The 24,078-nt window shown below is 35.4% G+C and overlaps 1 protein-coding gene and 1 non-coding gene across 2 annotated transcripts; both read right to left on the bottom strand.

Moving 5' to 3' along the window:
- Window positions 1-4,356: 4,356 nt before the first annotated feature.
- Window positions 4,357-4,463, bottom strand: LOC141715913 (small nucleolar RNA R71). Its single transcript, XR_012572655.1, has one exon. It is a non-coding gene; the product is annotated as a small nucleolar RNA R71 (small nucleolar RNA).
- Window positions 4,464-20,974: 16,511 nt separating this feature from the next.
- On the bottom strand, window positions 20,975-21,412 carry LOC141714874 (uncharacterized). Its single transcript, XM_074518370.1, has one exon. It carries the CDS (start codon window positions 21,410-21,412, stop codon window positions 20,975-20,977), a length of 438 nt encoding a protein of 145 aa, XP_074374471.1.
- Between the last annotated feature and the right edge of the window lie 2,666 nt (window positions 21,413-24,078).

Raw genomic sequence — 24,078 nt, 5'->3', positions numbered from 1 at the left:
TTAATGATCTCAGGGCTGTAATCTTTCAAATTGGTGAAGATACTGCAGATCTTAAAGATGCTAAAAGGAGGATGATTGATGAACTCAGATATGCTGAGAGATGTTTGTTGAAGAACTATCTCAGAACAACTCATGACATCAGAGAGATCAGAAGATGAAGCCAAGTCAAGATCTACAACTGCTTAAATTCTGATATTTGTACAGACTGAATTTGTTATCAGAAGTTAAAGATTGGTAAAGCTTTAAGGACTATAAGTTGTAGTTATCTAGTCTAATTCTCATGCATTTGTACTTAATGTTTTTGACATCATCAAATATCTGTTAAACTTGTATATTATGCTAATTTATAAGTTGGGGGAGATTGTTAGATATATTTAATAATGTCATGGCTAATATGATTTATGTTTAGTTTTCAGATCTTACTTAAACAAGATAAATCAGTACTTACTGGAAGTCAGGACTTAAGGATATCAGTACTTATATTATCAGAAGATAATCATCAGAAGATGGATATTAGATCTTAAGTACTGAAGAATGTTCAGATAAGGATAACAGCTGATTAAAGGAAAGAAGATCGAGACAAACATAAGAAGAGATATGCATGAAGAAGGAATTCTATGAAGAATAGAATACTTGGAAGAAAAGATATCTGATTGATATATTTTAGGAAGCAGAATTATATTCCATATCAATTAGCGATTATCTTGTAACTGTGTAGTATATAAACACAGACATAGGGTTTACACTATAAGTGTTATCTTTATCGAAAATATTATTCATTGTAACCCTAACAGCTCTCGTGATATTTGTTCATCACTGAGAGGTAACAGTTCCATACTGTAATAGAGTTTATTGTTTCAATAAAGTTTGTTTTCTGTTACTTGAATTATTAAAGTTCGATTTGATTGTACTTTACACTGTATTCACCCCCTCTACAGTGTGTGTGACCTAACATTGTTGATCATTTTATTTTCTAATTCTTTCTAAAACAAAAATGGGGGGTTATTGGACTGTGAAATATTAAAAACAGTTGAATTACGATATGCATAAATCAGTATTCAACACATATCATGTATAGTTTATGATATGCAAACAACAATAATATTTGGTTGAACATAAAGGCTGAAAATGTCATAAGATAAAAACTAAATATTTCAGTTTTAAAATATATTACACAATATTTGTTAGTCGTTTACTGAAAAATTCATCTTTTTCACAGTACTTGTAGTCGAAAAATTAACTGCACTCCACAATGCACAAAGCCTAAGGTGTTTAATAATATTATAAATAGAAATGATAGTTAAAAGTCACTCAAATAATAATTTTCTCAAAATGTTAATTTGTTTCATATTCATTTTACTCGATATAATTGTATATGACAATCTTACTCGTCGTCGCCTCCCGACGACGTCTCCTATTTTAAATAAGATATGTTGTTTTTTTCCGCGTTAGTATGCGATAACATGAAATTTAGTAAAAACTTATAATGTTTGGTAAAATGTTAAATAAAATTATAATAAAATTTTATACTAATATGTAATTTTAGCTAATTTGTAGTTTGTTTACATCTGAATTTGGTTAAATATAATTATATTGGACAACCTTATTCAAAACATATCAGGTATACTTTAAGATAAGCGAATAACAATAATATTTGGTTAAACATAAAGGCTCGAAATGTCATTAGATAAAAAAAGTATTTCAGTTTTGAAATATGTTACACAATATTGGTTAGTCGTTTGCTGAAAAATTAACTTTCTTCACGGTATTTGTAGATAAAAATAATTGCACTCTACAATGCACAAAGCATGAGTTGTTTAATAAAATTATAAATAGAAATGATAGTTAAAAGTCACTGAAATTATGATTTTCTCGAATTTGTAATTTATTTCAAATGAATTTTATTCGATATAATTGTATATGACAATCTTCTTCGACGTCGCCTCCCGACGATATCTCGTATTTTATATAAGATATATTATTATTTTCCAGAAAAGGAATGTTGTTATGCCATAACAGGAAATTGAGTAAAAATTCAATATATTCAGAAAAATGTTAAATAAAATTATGTTAAAATTTTAATATATAATTTTTGCAAATTTATAATTTGTTTAAATCTGAATCTAGCTATATATAATTATATCACACAATATTATTCAAAACATATAAGGTAAAGTTTATAATAAAAAAATAACAATAGTATTTGGTTGAACATAAAGACTCGACATGACATAAGATAAAATTTTTTAAAAAAATCAGTTTTAAAACATATTACATGATAGGTGGCATTTTATACCACTTAGAGCGTCTCATAACGACTTGAATTGGTGTCTTGAACTCGAGTATTTTATGTATTTGACGCATTTTTCTAGTGTTTTTGCATTTCAGGGTATAACTTGCTTAGATAAGGTGTTTTCATTAAATAAAGCCTAAGGAAGTGCTTGGAATCAGTCTCGGGTTGATGTGCGAAGAATTCAGTAAAAACTGAAGCACAAATAGGAATTTTCCAGAAGTCATGTAGCCGCCCGCCTGATGGGAGCAGGCGACCGCCTGGTATCAGGCGCTCGCCTGGAAGAAGGAGGCGGCCGATTGGGTGCGAATTTTCAGAATCTGGACTTTATTTAATTCGAGTTCAATTAGACTTCTGTTAGCGCTGGTTCTTTTGGGTTATTATATAAACCTTTTGGGAGACGTTTTCTTCAGAGAAGATAATCGAGAGTGAAGACAAGAATATCGAAAAGACCGTTTTAGCACGCAACAACGAAGAAGAGGAAGCATACGTTTATCTTGTGATTCTTTTAATTCGTTGTAACAGTAGATGCTAGTTTTCTTTATGATTTGAACCTTAATACTCTTGTGACGTACTTCTTTATTTATTAAGTATTTTTATTAGTTTAGATCATTGTGTTTTTATCATGCTTTCATATGAACTCATGGTGACGATCAATTTTATTATGGGCTAATCGTGATCATGAGATCATAGCGGATTTACTATGGATTTCTTTAGTTAATTGTTTAATACCTTGGTATGTGGTGATTGTAAGATATCTAGCATAGGTTGTGCTTATTCGTCTTATGTGCGTCGCGAACATGTAAGATAGCCTGTTAATCTCTTGTGAACTGACAGTGAATCTTGAGATTTAGAACTTGCCATGCTAGCATAGGTTCATGGATTGTATGCATGATTAGTGGGTAACTCTAACTGTTTTACTTGCCCTGTGTAATCATAATGAATAACTTGCGCTTAAATCGTTATGTTGTCAAATTCCGTAGACATATAGAGTCTCAACATAATTGGTGTGTATTCAACTTCTATCTTAATTGTCGATGCTTGGTAGAATGGTATTCGTACAACAAAAGTTGGCGTTTATTAGTTTCGTGTTGTTCGATTAATATCATCACCATTACATGCTAAGGGTAATAACAATAACTATTGAATGATGTAGTAATGAAGTTATGATCTCATGTGTGTTTAATATTGTTAATTCAAGTATTTAATTTCCATAGTTAATATTAGTTAATCAACCTTAATTGTTATTGTCTTAACATTGAAGAATAATCATACATTGATGAGTAAGTATTAATTAGATTAATTAGTCAGAGTCTCTATGGGAACGAACTAGAAATCATTCTATATTACTTGCGAACGCGTATACTTGCGTGAATTATTTAGCGCATGCTTTGTGCCTAACAAATTTTTGGCGCCGCTGCCGGGGACTCGATGTTAATATGTTTAGTTTATGTACTTGCCATCAGTGGTCATTAGAATTCATTGATTAAGACTTGTTACTTACTGCTTCCGGTTGTGTTTCAGGTACTCTAGCGAGCGTTTATGCAAACACGTTCTCGCACTCGCCAGAGGAATCTAGATAAAGCTGAGGAGACAGATACATCTCTTGACTTTCCGGAAAAGATATTTTTGAAGATTCGGATAAAGAGAGTGAAAAGAAAGAACCTGAAATAATGGGTGATCATATAGTTCAAGCTGATCCAGCTCTTATGGACTTTTCTCGGCCTAAAATTGATGACATTCAGTCAAGCATCATTCATCCGGCTATTCAGGCCAATACTTTTAAAATCAAGCCGGGCACTATTCAGATGGTGCAGAATTCTGTTTCTTTCGGAGGTGTTGCGACTGAAGATCCCAACATGCATATCAGGAATTTTGTCAAGATTTGTAGTACTTTCAAATATAATGGTGTTACTGGTGAGGCTATCAAGCTGAGGCTTTTCCCATTCTCTCTGAGGGACAAAGCTAAGGACTGATTATATTCTTTACCAGCTGGGTCCATCACTACTTGGGAAGATCTTGCGAACAAGTTTCTGGTAAAGTTCTATCCAATGGCCAAGACTGCCGCTATGAGGAGTGCTCTTACTCAGTTTGCACAGTAGCAAGGAGAATCTATGTGCGAAGCTTGGGAGCGCTACAAGGAGATGCTGAGAAAGTGTCCACATCATGGTATGCCTGACTGGATGGTGATCACTGCTTTCTAAAATGGTTTGGGGGCCCAATCTCGGCCCATGCTCGATGCAGCTTTTGGAGGCGCCTTGTGGGCTAAAAGCTATACTGAGGCCTATAATCTCATTGAAACTATGGCTGCAAACGAGTATCAAAACCCGACTCAAAGGATGATGCCTGGGAAGGTAGCAGGTATTCTGGAAGTTGATGCAGCTACAGCTATTGCAGCGCAGCTTCAGGCGCTGTCTATGAAGGTCGATTCTTTAGCCAACTATGGAGTAAATCAAATAGCTAGTGTTTGTGAGCTTTGTGCAGGCTCTCATGCTACGGATCAATGTTCTCTTGTTAATGAATCTGTTCAGTGTGTGAACAATTATCAGCGACCGCAGCAGCCTGTGCCCGCTACTTATCATCCTAATAATAGAAATCATCCCAATTTCAGCTGGAGCAATAATCAGAATGCTGTTCAGCAACCATATCAGCAAGCTGCAAGTAAACAGTTTAATTCACCTAGATTCCAGCAAACTCAGCAATTCGCTCAAAGGCAATCATATCCTCAACAAGGAGGTGTTGCTCCACCTTCTAGTGCTAATTTTGAGGAGTTAAAGCTGTAGTGCAAAAGTCAGGTTGTTTCTATCAAGACCTTCGAAAATCAAATTGGACAAATAGCCAATGCCTTGCTCAATCGTCGACCTGGCACACTTCCTAGTGATACTGAAGTGCCAGGTAGGAAGGAAGCTAAAGAGCAAGTCAAAGCTGTCACCTTAAGGTCTGGAAAAGTTGTTGATGCTGAAAAAGCAAAAGAGGTAGAAGTTGAAGTTAAGGATGAAGAAGAAAAGAAAAAGGAGAAAGAGGGGGAAACAAGGAAGACTATTGTTGAACACACTCTGCCTGAGGGTAATACAGGGGAAAAACAGCTCTATCCTCCACCACCTTTTCCTAAGCGATTGCAAAAACAAAAGCTGGACAAGCAATTTGGTAAGTTTCTAGAGGTGTTCAAGAAACTTCACATCAACATACCTTTCGCTGAGGCTCTGGAGAAAATGCCTAGTTATGCGAAATTCATGAAAGGTATTCTTTCAGGGAAGGTGAAACTGGATGATCTTGATACCGTTGCTCTGACAGAATAGTGCAGTGTCGTGTTGCAGCAAAAGTTACCTCCAAAGCTTAAGGATCCAGGTAGCTTCACCATTCCTTGCACCATTGGCAAGTTGTCATTTGACAAGTGCCTTTGCGATTTGGGAGCAAGCATCAATCTGATGCCGTTTTCTATCTTCAAAAAGATGAATTTTCCTGATCTGAAGCCCACCTACATGTCTCTACAATTGGCTGATCATTCGATTACATACCCACGAGGCATCATGGAGGACGTGCTAGTAAAGGTGGACAAGCTAATCTTCCCTGCAGATTTTATCATTCTAGATTTCGAGGAAGATAAGAAGATTTCCATAATCTTGGGAAGACCTTTCTTGGCTACAGGCCACACCTTGATAGATGTGTAAAAAGCTGAACTCACTATGAGGGTGCAAGATCAAGATGTGACATTCAATGTGTTCAATGCGATGAAATTCCCTACGGAAGATGAGGAGTGCTTCAAGGTGGATTTGGTCGATTCTGCAGTTACTTCAGAACTTGATCGTGTGTTAAGGTCTAATGCCTTAGAAAAAGCCTTATTGGGGGATTTTGACAGTGAAGATGATGAAGGAAATGAGCAGCTACAATATCTGAATGCTTCTCATTGGAAATGAAAGCTAGACATTCCATTTGAATCTCTAGGAAATACTGATCTCAAGAATGCTAGGGAAAGCTCAAACCATCTATTGAGGAAGCACCTACTTTGGAGCTTAAACCATTGCCTGAACACTTGAGGTATGCTTTTTTAGGTGATGCATCTACTTTGCCTATTATTATTGTATCTGACCTTTCAGGTAGTGATGAGGACAAGCTCTTGAGGATTCTGAGAGAATTCAAATCGGCCATCGGATGGACTATAGTAGATATAAAAGGGATCAGCCCTTCATACTGCATGCCTAAAATTCTGCTAGAGGAAGGCAGCAAGCCGACTATTAAGCAACAACGAAGGCTTAATCCTATCATGAAAGAAGTGGTGAAGAAAGAAATTCTAAAGTGACTGGATGCAGGAATTATATATCCTATTTCTGACAGTTCTTGGGTAAGCCCCGTGCAATCTGTACCTAAGAAAGGAGGTATTACTGTGGTAGCAAATGAAAAAAATGAGCACATCCTCACTCGAACAGTCACATGATGGAGGGTATGCATGGACTACAGGAAGTTGAATAAAGCCACGAGGAAGGATCACTTCCCTCTTCCATTTATTGATCAGATGCTTGACAGGTTGGCTGGTCATGAGTATTATTTTCTTTTGGATGGCTATTTGGGCTACAATCAGATTTGCATTACACCAGAAGATCAAGAGAAGACCACCTTCACTTGTCCATTTGGCACATTTGCTTTTTGCAGATTTTATTTTCGCTTATGTGGTGCACCTACCACTTTTCAGAGAAGCATGATGGCGATTTTCTCTGATATGATTGGAAATAATGTCGAAGTGTTCATGGATGACTTCTCCGTCTTTGGACATTCGTATGATGAATGTTTGAATAATCTGCGTTTGGTGCTCAAAAGGTGTGTGGAAACCAATCTGGTGCTCAATTAGAAAAAATGTCACTTCATGGTACAACAAGGCATCATTCTTGGTCATAAGGTCTCTAGTAAAGGTCTTGAGGTTGATAAAGCCAAGGTGGGCGTCATTGAAAAGCTTCCACCATATATTTCTGTGAAAGGAATCCGTAGCTTTCGTGGTCATGCGGGTTTTTATCGGCGTTTCATCAAGGATTTCTCAAAGATATCCAAGCTGTTGTGCAACTTGCTTGAGAAAGATGTGCCTTTCAAATTTGATGATGAATGCTTGGCAGCATTCGAGAATCTCAAGAAGAGTTTAATCACCGCACCAGTTATTACGACACCTGATTGGAGAGAACCTTTTGAGATGATGTGTGATACAAGTGATTATGTAGTGGGAGCAGTTCTTGGGCAGCGAAAGAATAATATCTTCCATATGATCTATTATGCTAGTAAGACACTAAATGGAGCCCAAATGAACTACACCACTAGTGAGAAGGAGCTCTTGGCTATAGTTTTTGGTTTCGGAAAATTTCGATCTTATCTACTTGGGACAAAGGTGACAGTGTTCACTGATCATGCTATCATCCGCTATCTGGTCTCAAAGAAGGATTCGAAGCCTAGACTTATTCGTTGGGTTCTCTTTCTACAGGAATTCGAGTTAGAGATCAAGGATCGAAAAGGTACTGAAAATCAAGTAGCTGACCATCTCTCTAGATTGGAGAATCCCAATTCTACTTCACATGATAAGACATTGATCAACGAATCTTTTCCGGATGAGCAGTTGTTCACAATTCAAGAGGAAAAGCCATGGTTCGCAGACATTGTGAACTATCTTGTTAGCAATATAATGCCTCCTAATATGAATGCGGCTCAAAAGAAGAAGTTTCTGCATGAGGTGAAGTGGTACATGTGGGATGAACCATATTTGTTTAGACAAGGAGCTGACCAGATCATCAGGAGATGTATCCCATTCTGTGAGACGGAGGGGATATTACGAGACTGTCATTCCACAATTTATGGTGGACAATATGGTGGTGAAAAGATAACAGCTCGTATTATTCAAGAAGGTTTTTTCTGGCCTACGTTATTTAAGGATGCACATCAGTTCATTTTAAGGTGTGATCGTTGCCAAAAAGTTGGAAATCTTACCAGAAAGGATGAGATGCCTTTAAATGTGATGCTTGAAGTTGAGGTCTTCGATGTTTGGGGAATCGATTTCATGGGACCATTTATCTCATCCTGCAATAATCAGTACATCTTGCTGGAAGTCGATTATGTCTCAAAATGGGTAGAAGTCAAAGATCTACCGACTAATGATGCAAAGGTAGTGTTGAGTTTTCTTCATAATCAGATATTCACAAGGTTTGGAATGCCACGAGTTATTATAAGTGATGAAGGGTCGCATTTATGCAATCGTAAGTTCACTTCTATGATGCAACGCTACAATGTGAATCATCGCATTTCTACTGCCTATCATCCACAAACTAATGGTCAAGCTGAAGTGTCTAATACAGAGATCAAGCGCATTCTAGAGAAAGTCGTTTGTCCGTCAAGGAAAGATTGGTCTTTGAAGCTCAATGAAGCTGTTTGGGCTTATAGAACAGCATACAAGACTCTACTTGGGATGTCCCCGTTTCAACTTGTCTATGGTAAGGGATGTCATTTACCTGCGGAGCTTGAGCATAAGGCTTATTGGGCATTGAAGAAGTTAAATCTTGATCTAGATGCAGCTGGGAAGAAGCGAATGCTTCAGTTAAATGAACTTGATGAATTTTGACTTCAAGCGTACGAAAACAAAAAAATGTACAAGGAAAAGGTAAAAAGGTGGCATGACAGGAAGCTATCTCCTAAGTCATTCATGTCGGGGCAACAAGTTCTTCTATTTAACTCTCGTCTCAGACTTTTTCCTGGAAAGTTGAAATCAAGGCGGTCTGGACCGTTTATCATCAAAACTGTGTTTCCACATGGAGCGGTGGAGATTTTTGAGTACGATCCGGGCCAAGCATTCAAAGTAAATGGTCAGATATTGAAGCACTATTGTGGGGATACGGCAAACCGTGTAGTGTTTAGTGTCGTTTTATTGTCAACTTGATCGCATTACTCTACGTCAAGCTAATGACGTAAAAGAAGCGCTTCTTGGGAGGCAATCCAAGATATGAGACCATAGGACACCTTAGAATTTATTACTTTATCCAAAAAACCAAAAAAAATTAGAAAAATGCTAGTAGGGAAAAAAAAATTCCAGAGACCTTGCAGGCGCCCGCCTGCTAGGATCAGGCGGCCGCGCGCTAACAGGCGTCTGCCTGCTGGTGCCAGGCGACCGCCTGCGGCCCTGAAATTTGAAAAAATTCATTTTCAACCTATAAAAAACACAAAAAAACACAAAACAAAAACCACAACAATTTTTTACCACTAACCCACGATTTCTTCCCCAATATTAGCCATAATCCCTACTTCTAATCAAATTCAACCCCTAATCTTGCTATATATATACATACAAACTCTCCATACACATCCCATACACTTTCACTCTACGAAATCTCTCCTACACACCAAACACAACTCTCTAACCCTTATTTTCAGTTCTAATGGTCCCAAAGAGATCACGAACTGTCAGGAGTAGCAGCACCATCCGACTGCCGATTCTTCGAGGAACACTGCTGCGAGGCCCCGATTGTTGGATGGGGCTGCTGAAGAAGAGTACACTAAGCTTCTGACTAAGCCTATTATATGGGAGAGGGGGTTCTTGCCATCATGGAGGGATGGTGATTTGTTATCGATGATTGCTAAGAAGGGATGGACTATATTCTGTGAGTCACCTGAGGCGGTTCCGATGAGTATCATTCATGAGTTCTATGCAAATGCCAAGGCCGACAAGAATGGGTTTTCTGTTGTTCGTGGGCTTACTGTTGATTATCAGCCCGAGGCGATTCGCCGTGTTATTGGGCAGCGACAAAGGAAACCATAGGAGGAGAATTGGAATGAAAAGTCCCCTAAGGACTTTGATATGGACTTGATTATTGCTACTCTCTATCGGCCGGGCATAGTGTGGAAGTTCAAAAGGGGAACCAACGAGTGTCGTAATTTCCCTGCTGTCGCGATGAACATGTATGCTCGTGCTTGGAATGCATTTATGTGTGCTAATATTCTTCCTTCTGTGCATGCACATGAGGTTACAGTGGAGAGGGCAAGGTTGTTATGGGGAATTCTGAATGAGGAATATTATGTGGACCTTGGTGAGTACATCTACCAAGGGATTTTGAAGTTTTTGAGGGGGAAGTTACAGTACTCTATCCCGTATGCCTCTATTGTCACGAAGCTTTGCAAGGCATGGGGATTCTAGTGGCCGTCTTGTGAGCAGCTGCAGATGCCGGCCGCTCCTATTGATTCATCGATGTTGAATGCGATGCAGGAGTGGACGGATGGAGAGCCCGAGTCACATGGTTTGGGATATCACCTTCCAAGAGGAGTTCCAGCAGCTGGTACTACCATGGCCAGGCCCAGTCAGGCTCGGGGAGAGGCAGGTCCTTCGAGAGCCCAGGGAGGAGATGGTTCAGGATTGGCTGATGTCCAGTACAGGAGGCTTTCCGGGAGGATGGATGCGATGTATGAGTCGCGGAGTCAGTTTGCGCAGGAGCTCACCCAAGCACTTTCTATTATCTTCACTAGGGACAGTGAAGATTTTAAGTTTGGGGGTGGTAGTTAAGGAACATATTTGTGTGTGTGTCATGTAGTTTCATTTTTATGTTAGTTTAGTTCATATAGTTGCATATTTTTGCCATATTTATATAGAGTTTTTTTATAGCTTTAATTATCGTGTCATATAGCTCATGCATATACCATGATCCCTTTATGTTGCTTTACTGATTAATATGTGATATTGATGCGAGTGTAGTGATAGCGTTAGAGTGATGTTGAATCTTGTTAGGTTGACATGCATGCTAGAAACACTTATAATTTCACTAAGTCTTAGAGTATGCTTAAGGACTAGATTATTGTCATGGTTTGATGGTTTTTGAGGTTAATCTATTGCTTATGCTTAGAATGCATGATAGGCTCTTAATAATAAAAGACATGAAAAGATTAAAATTAGAAAAATTTGGAATTCATTGCTAGTTGTGGCTAGGCGTCAAATGGCTAGTAGTCGGCTCATATTGTATACGGGTAGTCTAGGTTTGAGCAAGATGAAGCGAAACGCACTTTCTTAGAAATTGAAAAAAAATAGAAAAAAATAGAAAAGAAAAAAGAAAAGAAAAAAATATGGTTTAATGCACAATTGATCACGAGTGGGCTATTTGGTATTCGAGTTATTACGTTCTTAGAAGACTTTGTGCCTAGTGACCTAAGGCTTTTATAGTCTGGGATCCGCTAACCTAATGCTCGCTAAATGGGTACCATTACATAAGTCTTTTGTGGACCTCACTCATTGCACGATCAAATAAGCATTTGTTTTATGTGTTGAATAAAAGCATGATTCCATAATAAAATCCAATAATCTTGAAGTGTTATAAGTCATTTTATTTCTGGAATATATTCTTCGTATAAGCTTGTGATTGCCTTGAGGATAATTAAGTTATGGTGATTGATCTAGTTTCGAAGCATATCTGTTAAGCATTCACACACACTACATTTCTAGTTGTATGTTAGCTTGTGTGATTTGATTGATCTATAGTCGCCTAATTGTATTTATTGATATGTCATGTGTTGTTTGGTTTAGTCATCGCGATGGGGATCGTTGCATTCATATAGTTTGCATTCATGCATGTTTTATTCTGAGTTTGAGTCTGTACTGCTTGAGGACAAGCATCGATTTAAGTTTGGGGGTGTGATAAGTGGCATTTTATACCACTTAAAGCGTCTCATAACAGCTTGAATTGGTGTCTTGAACTCGAGTATTTTGTGTATTTGATGCGTTTTTCTAGTGTTTTTGCATTTCAGGGTATAACTTGCTTAGATAAAGTGTTTTCATCAAATAAAGCCTAAGGAAGTGCTTGGAATAAGTCCCGGGTTGATGTGCGAAGAATTCAGTAAACACAGAAGAAAAAATAGGAATTTTCCAGAAGTGATGCAGGCGCCCGCCTGATGGGAGTAGGCGACCGCCTGGTATCAGGCGGCCGCCCGAGTTCGGATTTTCAGAATTTAGAATTTATTTAATTCGAGTTCAATTAGACTTCTGTTAGCGCTGGTTCTTTTGGGTTATTATATATACCTTTTGGGAAGACGTTTTCTTCTAGAAGATAATCGAGAGTGAAGACAGGAAGATCGAGAAGACCGTTTTAGCACGCAACAATGAATAAGTGGAAACATACATTTATCTTATGATTCTTTTAATTCGTTGTAACAGTGGATGCTAGTTTTCTTAATGCTTTGAACCTTAATACTCTTGTGACGTACTTCTTTATTTATTAAGTATTTTTAGTAGTTTATATCATTGTGTTTTTATCATGCTTTCATATGAACCCATGGTGACGATGAGTTTTATTATGGGCTAATCATGATCATGGGATCATAGCGGATTTACTATGGATTTCTTTAGTTAATTGTTTAATACCTTGGTATGTGGTGATTGTATGCTATCTAGCATAGGTTGTGCTTATTCGTCTTATGTGCGTCGCGAACATGTAAGATAGCCTGTTAATCTCGTATGAAGTGACAGTGAATCTTGAGATTTAGAACTTGCCATGCTAGCATAGGTTCATGGATTGTATGCATGATTAGTGGGTAACTCTAACCGTTTTACTTGCCCTGTGTAATCATAATGGATAACTTGTGCTTAAATCGTTATGTTGTCAAATTCTGTAGATATATAGGGTCTCAACATAATTGGTGCCTATTCAACTTTTATCTTAATTGTGGTTGCTTGGTAGAATGGTATTCGTACAATAAAAGTTGACGTTTATTAGTTTCGTGTTGTTCGATTAATATCATCATTATTACATGCTAAGGGTAATAACAATAACTATTGAATGAAGTAGTAATGAAGTTATGATCTCATGTGTGTTTAATATTGTTAATTCAAGTGTTTAATTTCCGTAGTTAATATTAGTTAATCAACCTTAATTGTTATTGTCTTGACATTGAAGAATAATCATACATTGGTGAGTAAGTGTTAATTAGATATAATTAATTAGAGTCTCTGTGGTAACGAACTAGAAATCATTTACTTGTTAATGCGTATACTTACGTGAATTATTTGGCGCATGCTTTGTGCCTAACATTACACAATATTTGTTAGTCGTTTGCTGAAAAATTCACTTTCTATACAGTACTTGTAGTCAAAAAATAAAATTGATTGCACTCTCCAATGCACAAATCTTGAGGTGTTTAATAATATTATAAATAGAAATGATAGTTAAAATTCACTAAAATAATGATTTTTTTAAATTTTAATTTATTTCACATAAAGTTTACTCGATATAATTGTATCTGATAATCTTACTCGACGTCGCCTCCCGATTATGTCTCGTATTTTATATAAGATATGTTATTTTTTTCGCATTAGTATGCCATAACATGAAATTTAGTAAAAATTCATTATGTTTAGTAAAATGTTAAATAAAACTTTATTAAAATTTGATACTAATATATAAATTTTGCTAATGTGTAATTTGTTTAAATATAATTTTGGCTAATTATAATTATATCAGACAACATTATTCAAAACACATCAGGTAAATTTTAAGATAAACATATAAAAGTTATATTTTGTTGAACATAAAGGCTGGAAATGTCATAAGATAAAAATAAAATATTTCAGTTCTAAAACATATTACACAATATTTGTTAGTCGTTTGCTTAAAAATTCACCTTTACTTGTAGTCGAAAAATTAACTACATTTTACGATAGACAAAGCCTGGGGTGTTTAATAACATTATAAATAGAAATGATAGTTAATAGTCAATCAAATAATGATTTTTTCAAAATTTTAATTTGTTTCACATGAATTTTACTCCATATAATTGTATCCGACAATCTCACTCGACGTCGCCTCCAAGTGACATCTCGTATTTTATATAAGATATGTTATTTTTTTCCGCATTAGTATGGCATAACATGAAATTTATTAAAAATTCAATATGTTTAATAAAATTTCAAATAAAATTATATTAAAAATTTATACTAATATGCAATTTTCTAATGTGTAATTTGTTTAAATCTGAATTTGCCTAAATATAATTATATCTACAACCTTATTTAAAACATATCAAGTAGAGTTTAAGATAGGAGAATAACAATAATATTTGGTTGAATATAAAGATTGGAAACGTCATTAGATAAAAATTAAAACATTTCAGTTTTGAAATATATTACACTATATTTGTTAGTCGTTTGCTGAAAAATTCTTTTTCTTAACAGAATTTATAGTCGAAAAATTAACTGCACTCTGCAATGCACAAAACATTAGGTGTTTAATAAAACTATATATAGAAATGATAGTTAAAAGTCACTGAAATTCTGATTTTCTCGAATTTGTAATTTATTTCAAATGAATTTTACTCGATATAATTGTATCTTACAATCTTATTCGACGTAGCCTCCCGACGTGCGACATCTCCTATTTTTATATAAGATATGTTGTTTTTTTCTCAGAAAAGGAGTGTTGGTATGCCATAACATGAAATTTAGTATTCAACATATTTAGTAAAATGTTAAGTAAAATTATATCAACAATTTAAACTAATATATAATTTTTGCAAATTCGTAATTTGTTTAAATATGAATTTGGCTAGATATAATTATATCAGAAAACATTATTCAAAATATATCAGGTAAAGTTTAAGATAAACGAATAACAATAATATTTGGTTGAACAACAAGGCTGTAAATGTCATAAGATAGGAAATAAAATATTTCAGTTTTGTAACATATTACACAATATTTTTTAGTCATTTGCTGAAAAATTCACCTTTTTCACAATACTCGTAGCCAAAAAATTAAATGCACTCTGCAATGCACAAAGCCTGAGGTATTTAATTAGATTATAAATAAAAATTATAGTTAAAAATCACCCAAATAATAATTTTATCGAATTTATAATTTGTTTCACATGAGTTTTACTCGTTATAATTGAACCTGACAATCTTACTCGACGTTGCCTCCCAGGGACGTCTCGTATTTTATATAAGATATATTGTTTTTTTCCAGAAAAGGAGTGTTGGTATGACATAACATGACATTTAGTAAAAATTTAATATGTTTAGAAAAAAGTTAAATAAAATATATTTAAAATTTATACTAATAAAGAAAAGATTCAATAATAAATTTCCCCAAATTATTATATTTTATATTCACTGTAATACCATATACTTAAATTATTAAATTTTTTCAAATATACAGAATGTTAACATATTTTGAATTTAATTTTCTTAGTAATTCATAGTGAAAACAACTAAAATTGAAATTTTGGTTAAATCAATAACAACGTGGGAAACATGAATTATGAATTTAATTAAAACAATTTAAAAAAATCTTATTTCAAAAATCAAATTTAATAAATATTTTTTTGAGGTTTTTAGTAATTTTTATAGAAGGAAATATGATCAAGTTAAAAAGATGAATACAAATGAGAAATAGTAAAAGTTGATATGCCTAAACAGTAAAAAAAACTGGTCTCCCAGTGAAGTTTGTGTCACTTTGATTTTGTGATGTTGAAGTAGCACATTAGTGAAAGTTAGAATCAAATTCTAGTTTCTCTATACTGGAATATGCCAGTTTTTGAAGAATTTATTAGTGGTTTGGTTTCGTTGGAGGATCAGTAAGACATGCCCTCAACTAACACATGAATTTATTAGTGGTTTGGTTTCCTTGCAGCAAACATGCCCTCAACTAACAGATGAATCCATGCAACAAAGTCACCTCTTGATTATGTATAAAGTCTTCACCAGCTTTTAAAAAAAACAATAAGCAAAACAGTAAAAATAACAATGTTGATTCAAACATGAAGTTCAACATATAATAATGAAATTTTGTAATATTTTAGAACATATGGTACTTGATAAAGCAGTGACACCTTTTTGAAAACAAAGACTTCATTAATCAAGTTGAATAATCGTACAAGAGATACTTTAACACACAGGGAGGAGGAGAATAAAAATAGTTCATTGTTCCTAGCATACAAGGAATCCTAGCTATACTATGAGCTACCTTGTTTGCTTGTCGGTGAACATGTTGAACTTTAAAATCACTACATTGACGTAGAATGGACCTACAATCCTCAAATATAGTTCCAACCTTAGACACAAACGTAGTATTGTTGAGGAGAGCATTCATCACAACCAACGAGTCACTTTCAATAATCATTTGTCTTAGCCCCAATCTCATTACCCAGCACAGTGCTTCATATACTCCCACAGCTTCTGCCTCCAACACCGACACTTCCTTTCTAAAGCTTGTTTGCAGACCTTCTATAAACTCACCGTTTGGGTTCCTAATAACCATACCAACCTTAAATTCAGAAGCACCCACCTGGATAGATGCATCTGTATTCACCTTATACCACCCCAGTAACGGAGGTTGCCATTTGATCACACCCTTATCACCCACCTTACCACCCCCCATCACACTATTCTGGGCCTTTTCCTGAGCTGCCTGCCATTCTGAAATCATCTTCGAGCCTTTTTCTACAGCAATCAGAGGAGGCACCACCTTATTCTCCCATACTCTTCTATTTCTCTCCCACCAATCCCCCACATTACCTTTATCAACTTCACCAAACTCTCCTCCGATTCAGACCCCATCCTCTCCAACACCCATGTTGATAAAATTTCCACCTCAGAAACATCAATAAAACTCTCCAGGCATCCCCAACATGATTTAGCATATTGACATTCCAGAAACAGGTGGCGTACATGCTCTATTTCCACGTTACACATAGGGCAGAGAATAGTGGTTTAAAAACCCCTGCTACGAAGAAGGTTTCTGACAGGTATGTTGTTCCTGCAAACACGCCACAAAAAATATCGCAGTTTGTGAGGAATTGGCAATTTCCATAGTCTCTTCCAACCTCTTGCCTCAGTTTCTGATTCCTGCTCAAAATGTCTCCCATACCAGTAATGATACCCTGACTTCGCTGTGTAGATCCCATTCACTGTGTTCATCCATGTTGCCCTGTCTTTAGCTTGATTATGTGGGACTCTTATATTGAGAATGCAGTTAACATCAACTTCATGAAAGGATCATTGTACTTTTGCCTCGTCCCATTGCTTGATGTCCGAACGGATGTACTCCTTCACCTTATCAAATCTATTATTGCTCACATACTGTTCTTCAACACGAAGAGTCGCTTTCCCTTTCAGCCATTGATCAGAGAACACATTTATACTTGCTCCATCTCCCAAAATCCATATATACCCTTTACTCAACTCATTCCTCGCTTCACATATACCTATCCAAATAAAGCTCGCGTCTTGGCCACGTTCAGCTTGAAGCACATGATTATTCGGGTAATAACGAGATTTAAAAATCCTAGCTACTAGTGATTCTGGTTTGTGTAAGAAATTCCATACATGCTTTCCCAATAACGCCAGGTTAAATCCATACAAGCTTTTGAATCCCAACCCTCCCTTGTCTTTAGAAGAACATATTTTATCCCAAGCATGCCAGCGAATGCCCCTGCTTCCAGTCGAGCCTGACTTCCACCAATAACCATTCATGATTCTTTCAATCTCTTGTGAAAGAGACTTAGGAATTAGAAAGCATGATATACAGTACGAGGGGATTGTCTGAGCTACGTTTCGAACCATAATCGCCTTTCCAGCCCTTGACAGATTGCTATTAGTCCACCCTTGGACACGCTTCCATACTCTCTCCTTTACAAAGTTGAACTTCTTCCTCGATCTCCCAATAAGTGATGGCAATCCCAGATACAAACTATCTTTTAATTCATTTTGAACTCCCAGAATTTCAGAAATCTCCACTTGTTTGTCCCTTTTGACATTAGAACTAAAGAAGATCCCCGACTTGTTATAGTTAATCGCTTGCACAGATTGCGTCTCATAATCTCTTAAAATGTTCTTCACTCTCTGTGATTCCTCCTTACTAGCTTTAAAAAATAAAAAACTGTCGTCCGCGAATAACAGGTGAGTTACTTTCGGAGCAGAGGCACTAATACAACAGCCATGCAGCTCACCATTTAGAGCTGAGAGATTTAGAGAATATGATAACCCTTCAACACACAGCAAGAACAAGTAGGGAGAGAGCGTGTCTCCCTGCCTAAGACCACAGGCTCGGATATATGGGTCCAACCAACGAACCATTCACACAGACCATATACTTCACTATTTTGACACATAACTCCATCCATTTCACCCATTTCTCACAAAAACCCATCGTTCTCATTCTATGCCATAGATACTTCCAGCATACACGATCGCACGCTTTGTTGATGTCAAGCTTCAATGCTACCTCACCATCTTGACAGCCTTTCTTTTTCTTCATAAAATGAATCATCTCAAAAGCTATCAAAACATTATCAGTAATGCTCCTACCTGGTACAAAAGCGGACTGATTTTCTGAAATAGCAAAAGGAAGAACAACTTTTAACCTATTTGCTAGCACCTTCGCCAATATCTTATATAGTACATTGCACAAGGCTATTGGCCTTACATCTGAAAGCTTCTCCCCCTTTTACTTTTTAGGAATCAACACTAAATTCGTGTTATTTAACTCTGCAGGAAAAACATTCTCGTTGAGCCAGGTTTTGCAGCAGATATAGACCTCCTTCCCAATTTCATCCCAAAAGTGTTGAAAAAACGCTGGACTAAAGCCGTCTTGCCCTGCCGCTTTTTCTGGATGCATCTATTTTAAAGCAATCGTGAACTCCTCGAAAGATATCTCTGCACACAGTACTTGATTCTGCTGCATTGTAATTACAGGTTGCTCTGCACTTCCCATAGGGACAGATCCATTGCCTCCCTCTGTAAACACACTTCGAAAATACTCCTTCGCCATCACACCCATCTGATCCAAGTCATCAATTTTCTCATCGTTCTCATTGATTAAATAAGCAATGTTATTAACCTTCTTTCGTTTTGTGGCTTGAGCATGAAAAAAATTCATGTTTGAGTCCCCCTCTTTTAACCAGAAAAGCATCGCCCTCTATTTCCAATAAACCTCCTCGTGCATCAGTAGCTTGTTCAATTTCTCCCTTTCCTCAAAATAAAGCTTGATCCCTTCTTCGTCTTCTCGATGCAGAAACTTTGATACCTCCTCCTTCTGCATATGTATCTTATCCCTAAATTTGTGAAAGAAACGTCTACCCCCACTTAGACATATGAGAAGACATGGAAAACAACTTAGGAAGAATGTTCATAGTTGGTAACGATCTCCACACCTGCACAATCTCCTTCTTGAACGTTGGTTCTTTTAACCAAGAATTCTCAAACCTAAACCTGAACTGCTTTCTTGACACTATTGTATCAAATAATGATAACCGGATTGGATCATGGTCCGAACATGTAGTATGAATTACTCTCAGAGTGCATAAAGGGAATTTATGCCACCACTCATTGACAGCGAACGCCCTATCCAATCTTTCTCTAACCAGGTTGGTTTTCCTTTGCCTTTTTCCCACGTAAATTCGCCCCCTACTAGGTCCAGCTCCACCAGATTACAATCTTCAACTGCTAATCGAAACCCTTCCAGATAAGCTTGCGGATGAGGGTGCACCCCCTTCTTATCAGTAGTATACAAGAGATCGTTAAAGTCACCAAACACACACCACTGCATTGCTAGCTGACGTAACAGATCCCATGACTCTTGTCATTTATTTCTCTCAGGCATATCATAGAAACACGATAGTCTCCACTTTTGAACACTCTTCTCAGAAAAAATAACATTAATATGATTATTTGACGCATCCTGAACCTCACACTCCAAATTTAATTTCCACATTATTGCCAGCCCACCCCCTTGACCAACTCTGTTTACTGTAAAACACTTGGCAAAACCATACTTAACACAAATCTCCTCTATTTTACTACTATCAACCTTCATTTCAGCTAAAAACAAAAAAGCAGGTTTAAGAGACGTAATAACATCCCCAAGAATCCGAACTGTGCGCGGGTTCCCCAACCCCCGACAGTTCCAACTTAAAAGATTCATAATGGATGGCTAGCTTGCTGAGCAAGCGTAGCCAAAATAGTTTGAGTTGATGCTGAGCAATCCATTCCAGAAAGATCAGCTTCATTAGATGTTTTTGTTTTAATCACCAATTCTGAATTTACCAAAACGTCATCTGTATCCATTGTTATACCAGGCCCACTTCTACTTCTTTTTCTACTATCCAATTTCAGGCCCTCTATTTCCTCCTCCTCAGGCCCATTAAGTCCAATACTAAGTTGACCCGACTTTTTTAAAATTGTCCCGCCTCTCTCTCCCATGTAATCAATAGAGTAATTTTTATTTCCAACTACCAGCCGAGAATCTTGCATGACAGCTACCCTCTTTCCCTTATCTCCAAAATTCCCTTCCGTGTAATCCGGTTCGTTAGCGTTCCGCCCAATCTTCGCCTCTCATTCAGCGTCATTCTCATCCCTCAGCCATTTGCTCCGGTTCTGGTTTACTATCCTCCTCGGCAGGCCTCGCAGCCACCCACCCCATTCCTTCAAGCTTTCTTCACCTCTGTTATCAAGATTTTGTCTGCAAAAGCGTTCTGTATGTGTCACATGCCCACATACAAAACAGAAGTCCCCCAAACGCTCATATTTGCAAGACACCACGAACTCTGTACCATTCTTCCTTTTAATCTTCTTTCTCTTTTTCAATGGCTTACGTACATCCAACTTGATCTTTACTCTCATGTATTCGACCCATATGCTAGCATTATTCTTCCCGTCATACATTACAAACTCTCCAAAAAAGTCTCCCAATTATTTTCCTACAGCTTCTGACATAAAATCCTTAGGTAAATCATGAATTTGAATCCATATCTCCAACGACCAAAGGGGAACATTTAATGGCTCTTCTCCTACAGGTATTTTGCTGACCACCAACATTGCATTGTCGAAGGACCATGGACCCCCATTACACACCCACAGTAGGTCCTCACGATGATAAAACTTGAAAAGAAATATACCCGGATCTATCTCCTTAATATTGACCCCCATCATTGGCTTCCATATGTCTGCCAATTTTGTTGTCATCGTCCTGGTATTTATGTTCTTCTCCGTTAGAAAGCGCCCAATAAGGCATAACTCATAGCGATTGACCTGTTCTTCCACCCCATCCTCGAAGATAAAATCTTCATTTTCTTCCTCCTCGATGTTCAAATCTGCTAGCTGATCATCTAGATTTTTGTAGCGTGTCATTTCGACCCTCTCACAACCCTACCTTGTAGTTTGAAGAGAAAACAAAACTTCCACTAGACAGAGAGAAAACAAAACTTCGGTGAAAGTTTATTCTAAAGCAGTGACACCTTGTAACAACAATGTGAAACATTCTATCCCTACCACTTGCAGCAGCGTCGGCCTGCCCACAATCACCTCTATACACACCATAAGAAAAATTAGAGCATTTAAATTTTCCTGTAATAGCATATCAATTATAAAATCTTGTAATTTTAAGCATCCAGAAGCTTAGAATTGAATTAATATTCTCCCAAAAGTCATGTAAAATATAAAGACACCAAAGATTTTAACAAAATGTGGTTACCATAATTTGAAAAGAAAGAACTAGCCTCTTGTAACCTTGCCTAACATGAATTATTAGTCTTGCTGATACTCCAACGATTTTAGATGGAAACAACGGCAGGATCCAACACAGTAAAATTACTTCCGTAATCTCGAGTAATTCAAAGTATTGGAAACACACAAATATAAATTATTTTGTGTAGACCATGCTTATACAGTAAATACTAAACATCCATAATAAACTCAGGATTAGGAATTTGGAAAGAGCAATGTCTCTTAGTCTTTCAGGTAGCAATTTGTTAGAAAAAATAACTAGGTCGCCAGTCTTATATCAACAACAAATGTATGAGTTATTCTTAATCTTAAACGACTTATTAAACTTTATGATTTAATATATTTATTTATTATTTAACAGTTCAAAATTATCAAAATCAAATAATTAATACAAAAAAAGATATATTATTTTGGAAAGTCGCTGGCAAGCGCGGCTTAGCAAACTAATTTTTTTGAAATAAGATTCAAAAATTTGAAATAAAACCCAATTTTCACTAATTTTTAATTTTACTCCATCTATTTATATTTGAACCATACTTTTATCAAGTATAAAACATAATGTTTACAATAGTTACAAAATCTTTAGTATAGTCGATCTTTGATCCCAATTTTAAAATCGTATTTTTGCATATATTTTTTTGTTCCATATATTTTTTTATTTGTAAAAATGTCATATTCTTATAACTCTAATATTTTGAGTTTAGAAAATGTCATATTCATAACTACCATACTTCCCCACTATTAGAATTATTAAACTCAACAACAATCTCATGTTCATTTTTAATACTCTTAATAATAATATTTATTAATTATGTTAGTTGATTTAGTTGTTTAAGTTCTTTTTTTTGAAATAAGATTCGAAATTTCGTAATAGAGTATAATTTTCAAAAAAATTAGATTTTTTTATTATGTATATAATATATTTACTCGACGACGCCTCATTGCACCGTCTCACATTTAATTATAAAAATATAATCACAGGGAAACACTTTTATTACGATTATAATCTATCTAAAAGTCTTAAAATGTTAATAATTTTATAACAAATAATTTATTTAGTAACGCATATTTTGTTAAGTTACTTAAACCTTCACTTCAAATTTTAAATTATAAAGTGATTGAATTTTATTTTTACCCAGTACAACAATAATTTGAAAATCTTTAGTTTAATGAATCTTTTAGCAATTCTAAACTTGTAAACATTTTTGTAAACCGTAACATGTTTGATATTAATAATTGACTATATAATTATTTTATATACGAAAATATGATTATTTTACACAGCATTACTCGATGTCGCTTCCCGGCGCCGTCTTGTACTTTATATACGATAAATTATTTTTAACAGTCAAGAAACGTTGTGTTAGTGAAGATTGTGATGTCAAGGACCTTAAAAAATATAAATGAAATGATTTATGTAAATAAATTAAGGATAAAAAACTTAAGAAAAAAAATGATTTATTTATTTTATTGAATTAAGATTCAACAAAATTGAAACAAAACATAAGTTATACTAATTTTTAAGTATACTATTTCTAATTATATATTATATGTTATTCAACGGTGCCTCACTACATCATTTCGCATTTCATTTTATAAATGATATCTTATTAAAATATTATTATGATGATTATAAAATATAAACTTCTTAATTATTTAAATTCATGTATCGAGCAACTTTAAAGATGTATAATTTAATGATTAATTAACATTTTTTGTCCAGCAACTCAAAATTTAACTCCAATTTTTTATATTTTAATTATCAAGTGACTGAACCTTATTTTTATTGCGGATAAAACTTAACATGTAAAATTGTTACAAAATCTTTAACATAATCGATCTCTGAGCATATTTATAAAACGGTATTTTTTGCATATTTTTTTTTAGTTTGTGAAATTATATTAAAAAATTAACTATAATAATTTGAGTTTACCCATGTCATATTCTTGTAAGCACCATAATTCCCAACTATTAGAATAATTAAACATAACAATAGTCTCATGTTCATTTTTAATAATATTAATAAGAATAATTATTAAGTATGTACAATTGATTTAGTTATTTAAGTTTTCTAGAATTAGATTTGAAAATTCATAATAGAGTATATTTTTCACAAATTTCTAAATTATATTCTATGTAAATATATAATATATGTTACTCGACGCCTCATGCAGCCATCTGGCATTTGACTATAAAAATATAATCATAGGAATTTTTTTTGTTACAGTTATAAATATATGAAACTCGTTATTATTTAAATTTATGTGTCAGTTGTCTTAAATCTTAATAAT

The sequence above is a fragment of the Apium graveolens genome, chromosome 3 (genome assembly GCF_009905375.1).
Source record: "Apium graveolens cultivar Ventura chromosome 3, ASM990537v1, whole genome shotgun sequence".
Lineage (NCBI taxonomy): Eukaryota > Viridiplantae > Streptophyta > Magnoliopsida > Apiales > Apiaceae > Apium > Apium graveolens.
Note: the sequence above shows the minus strand (reverse complement) of the source record. Positions and strands in the feature narration are given on the sequence as shown.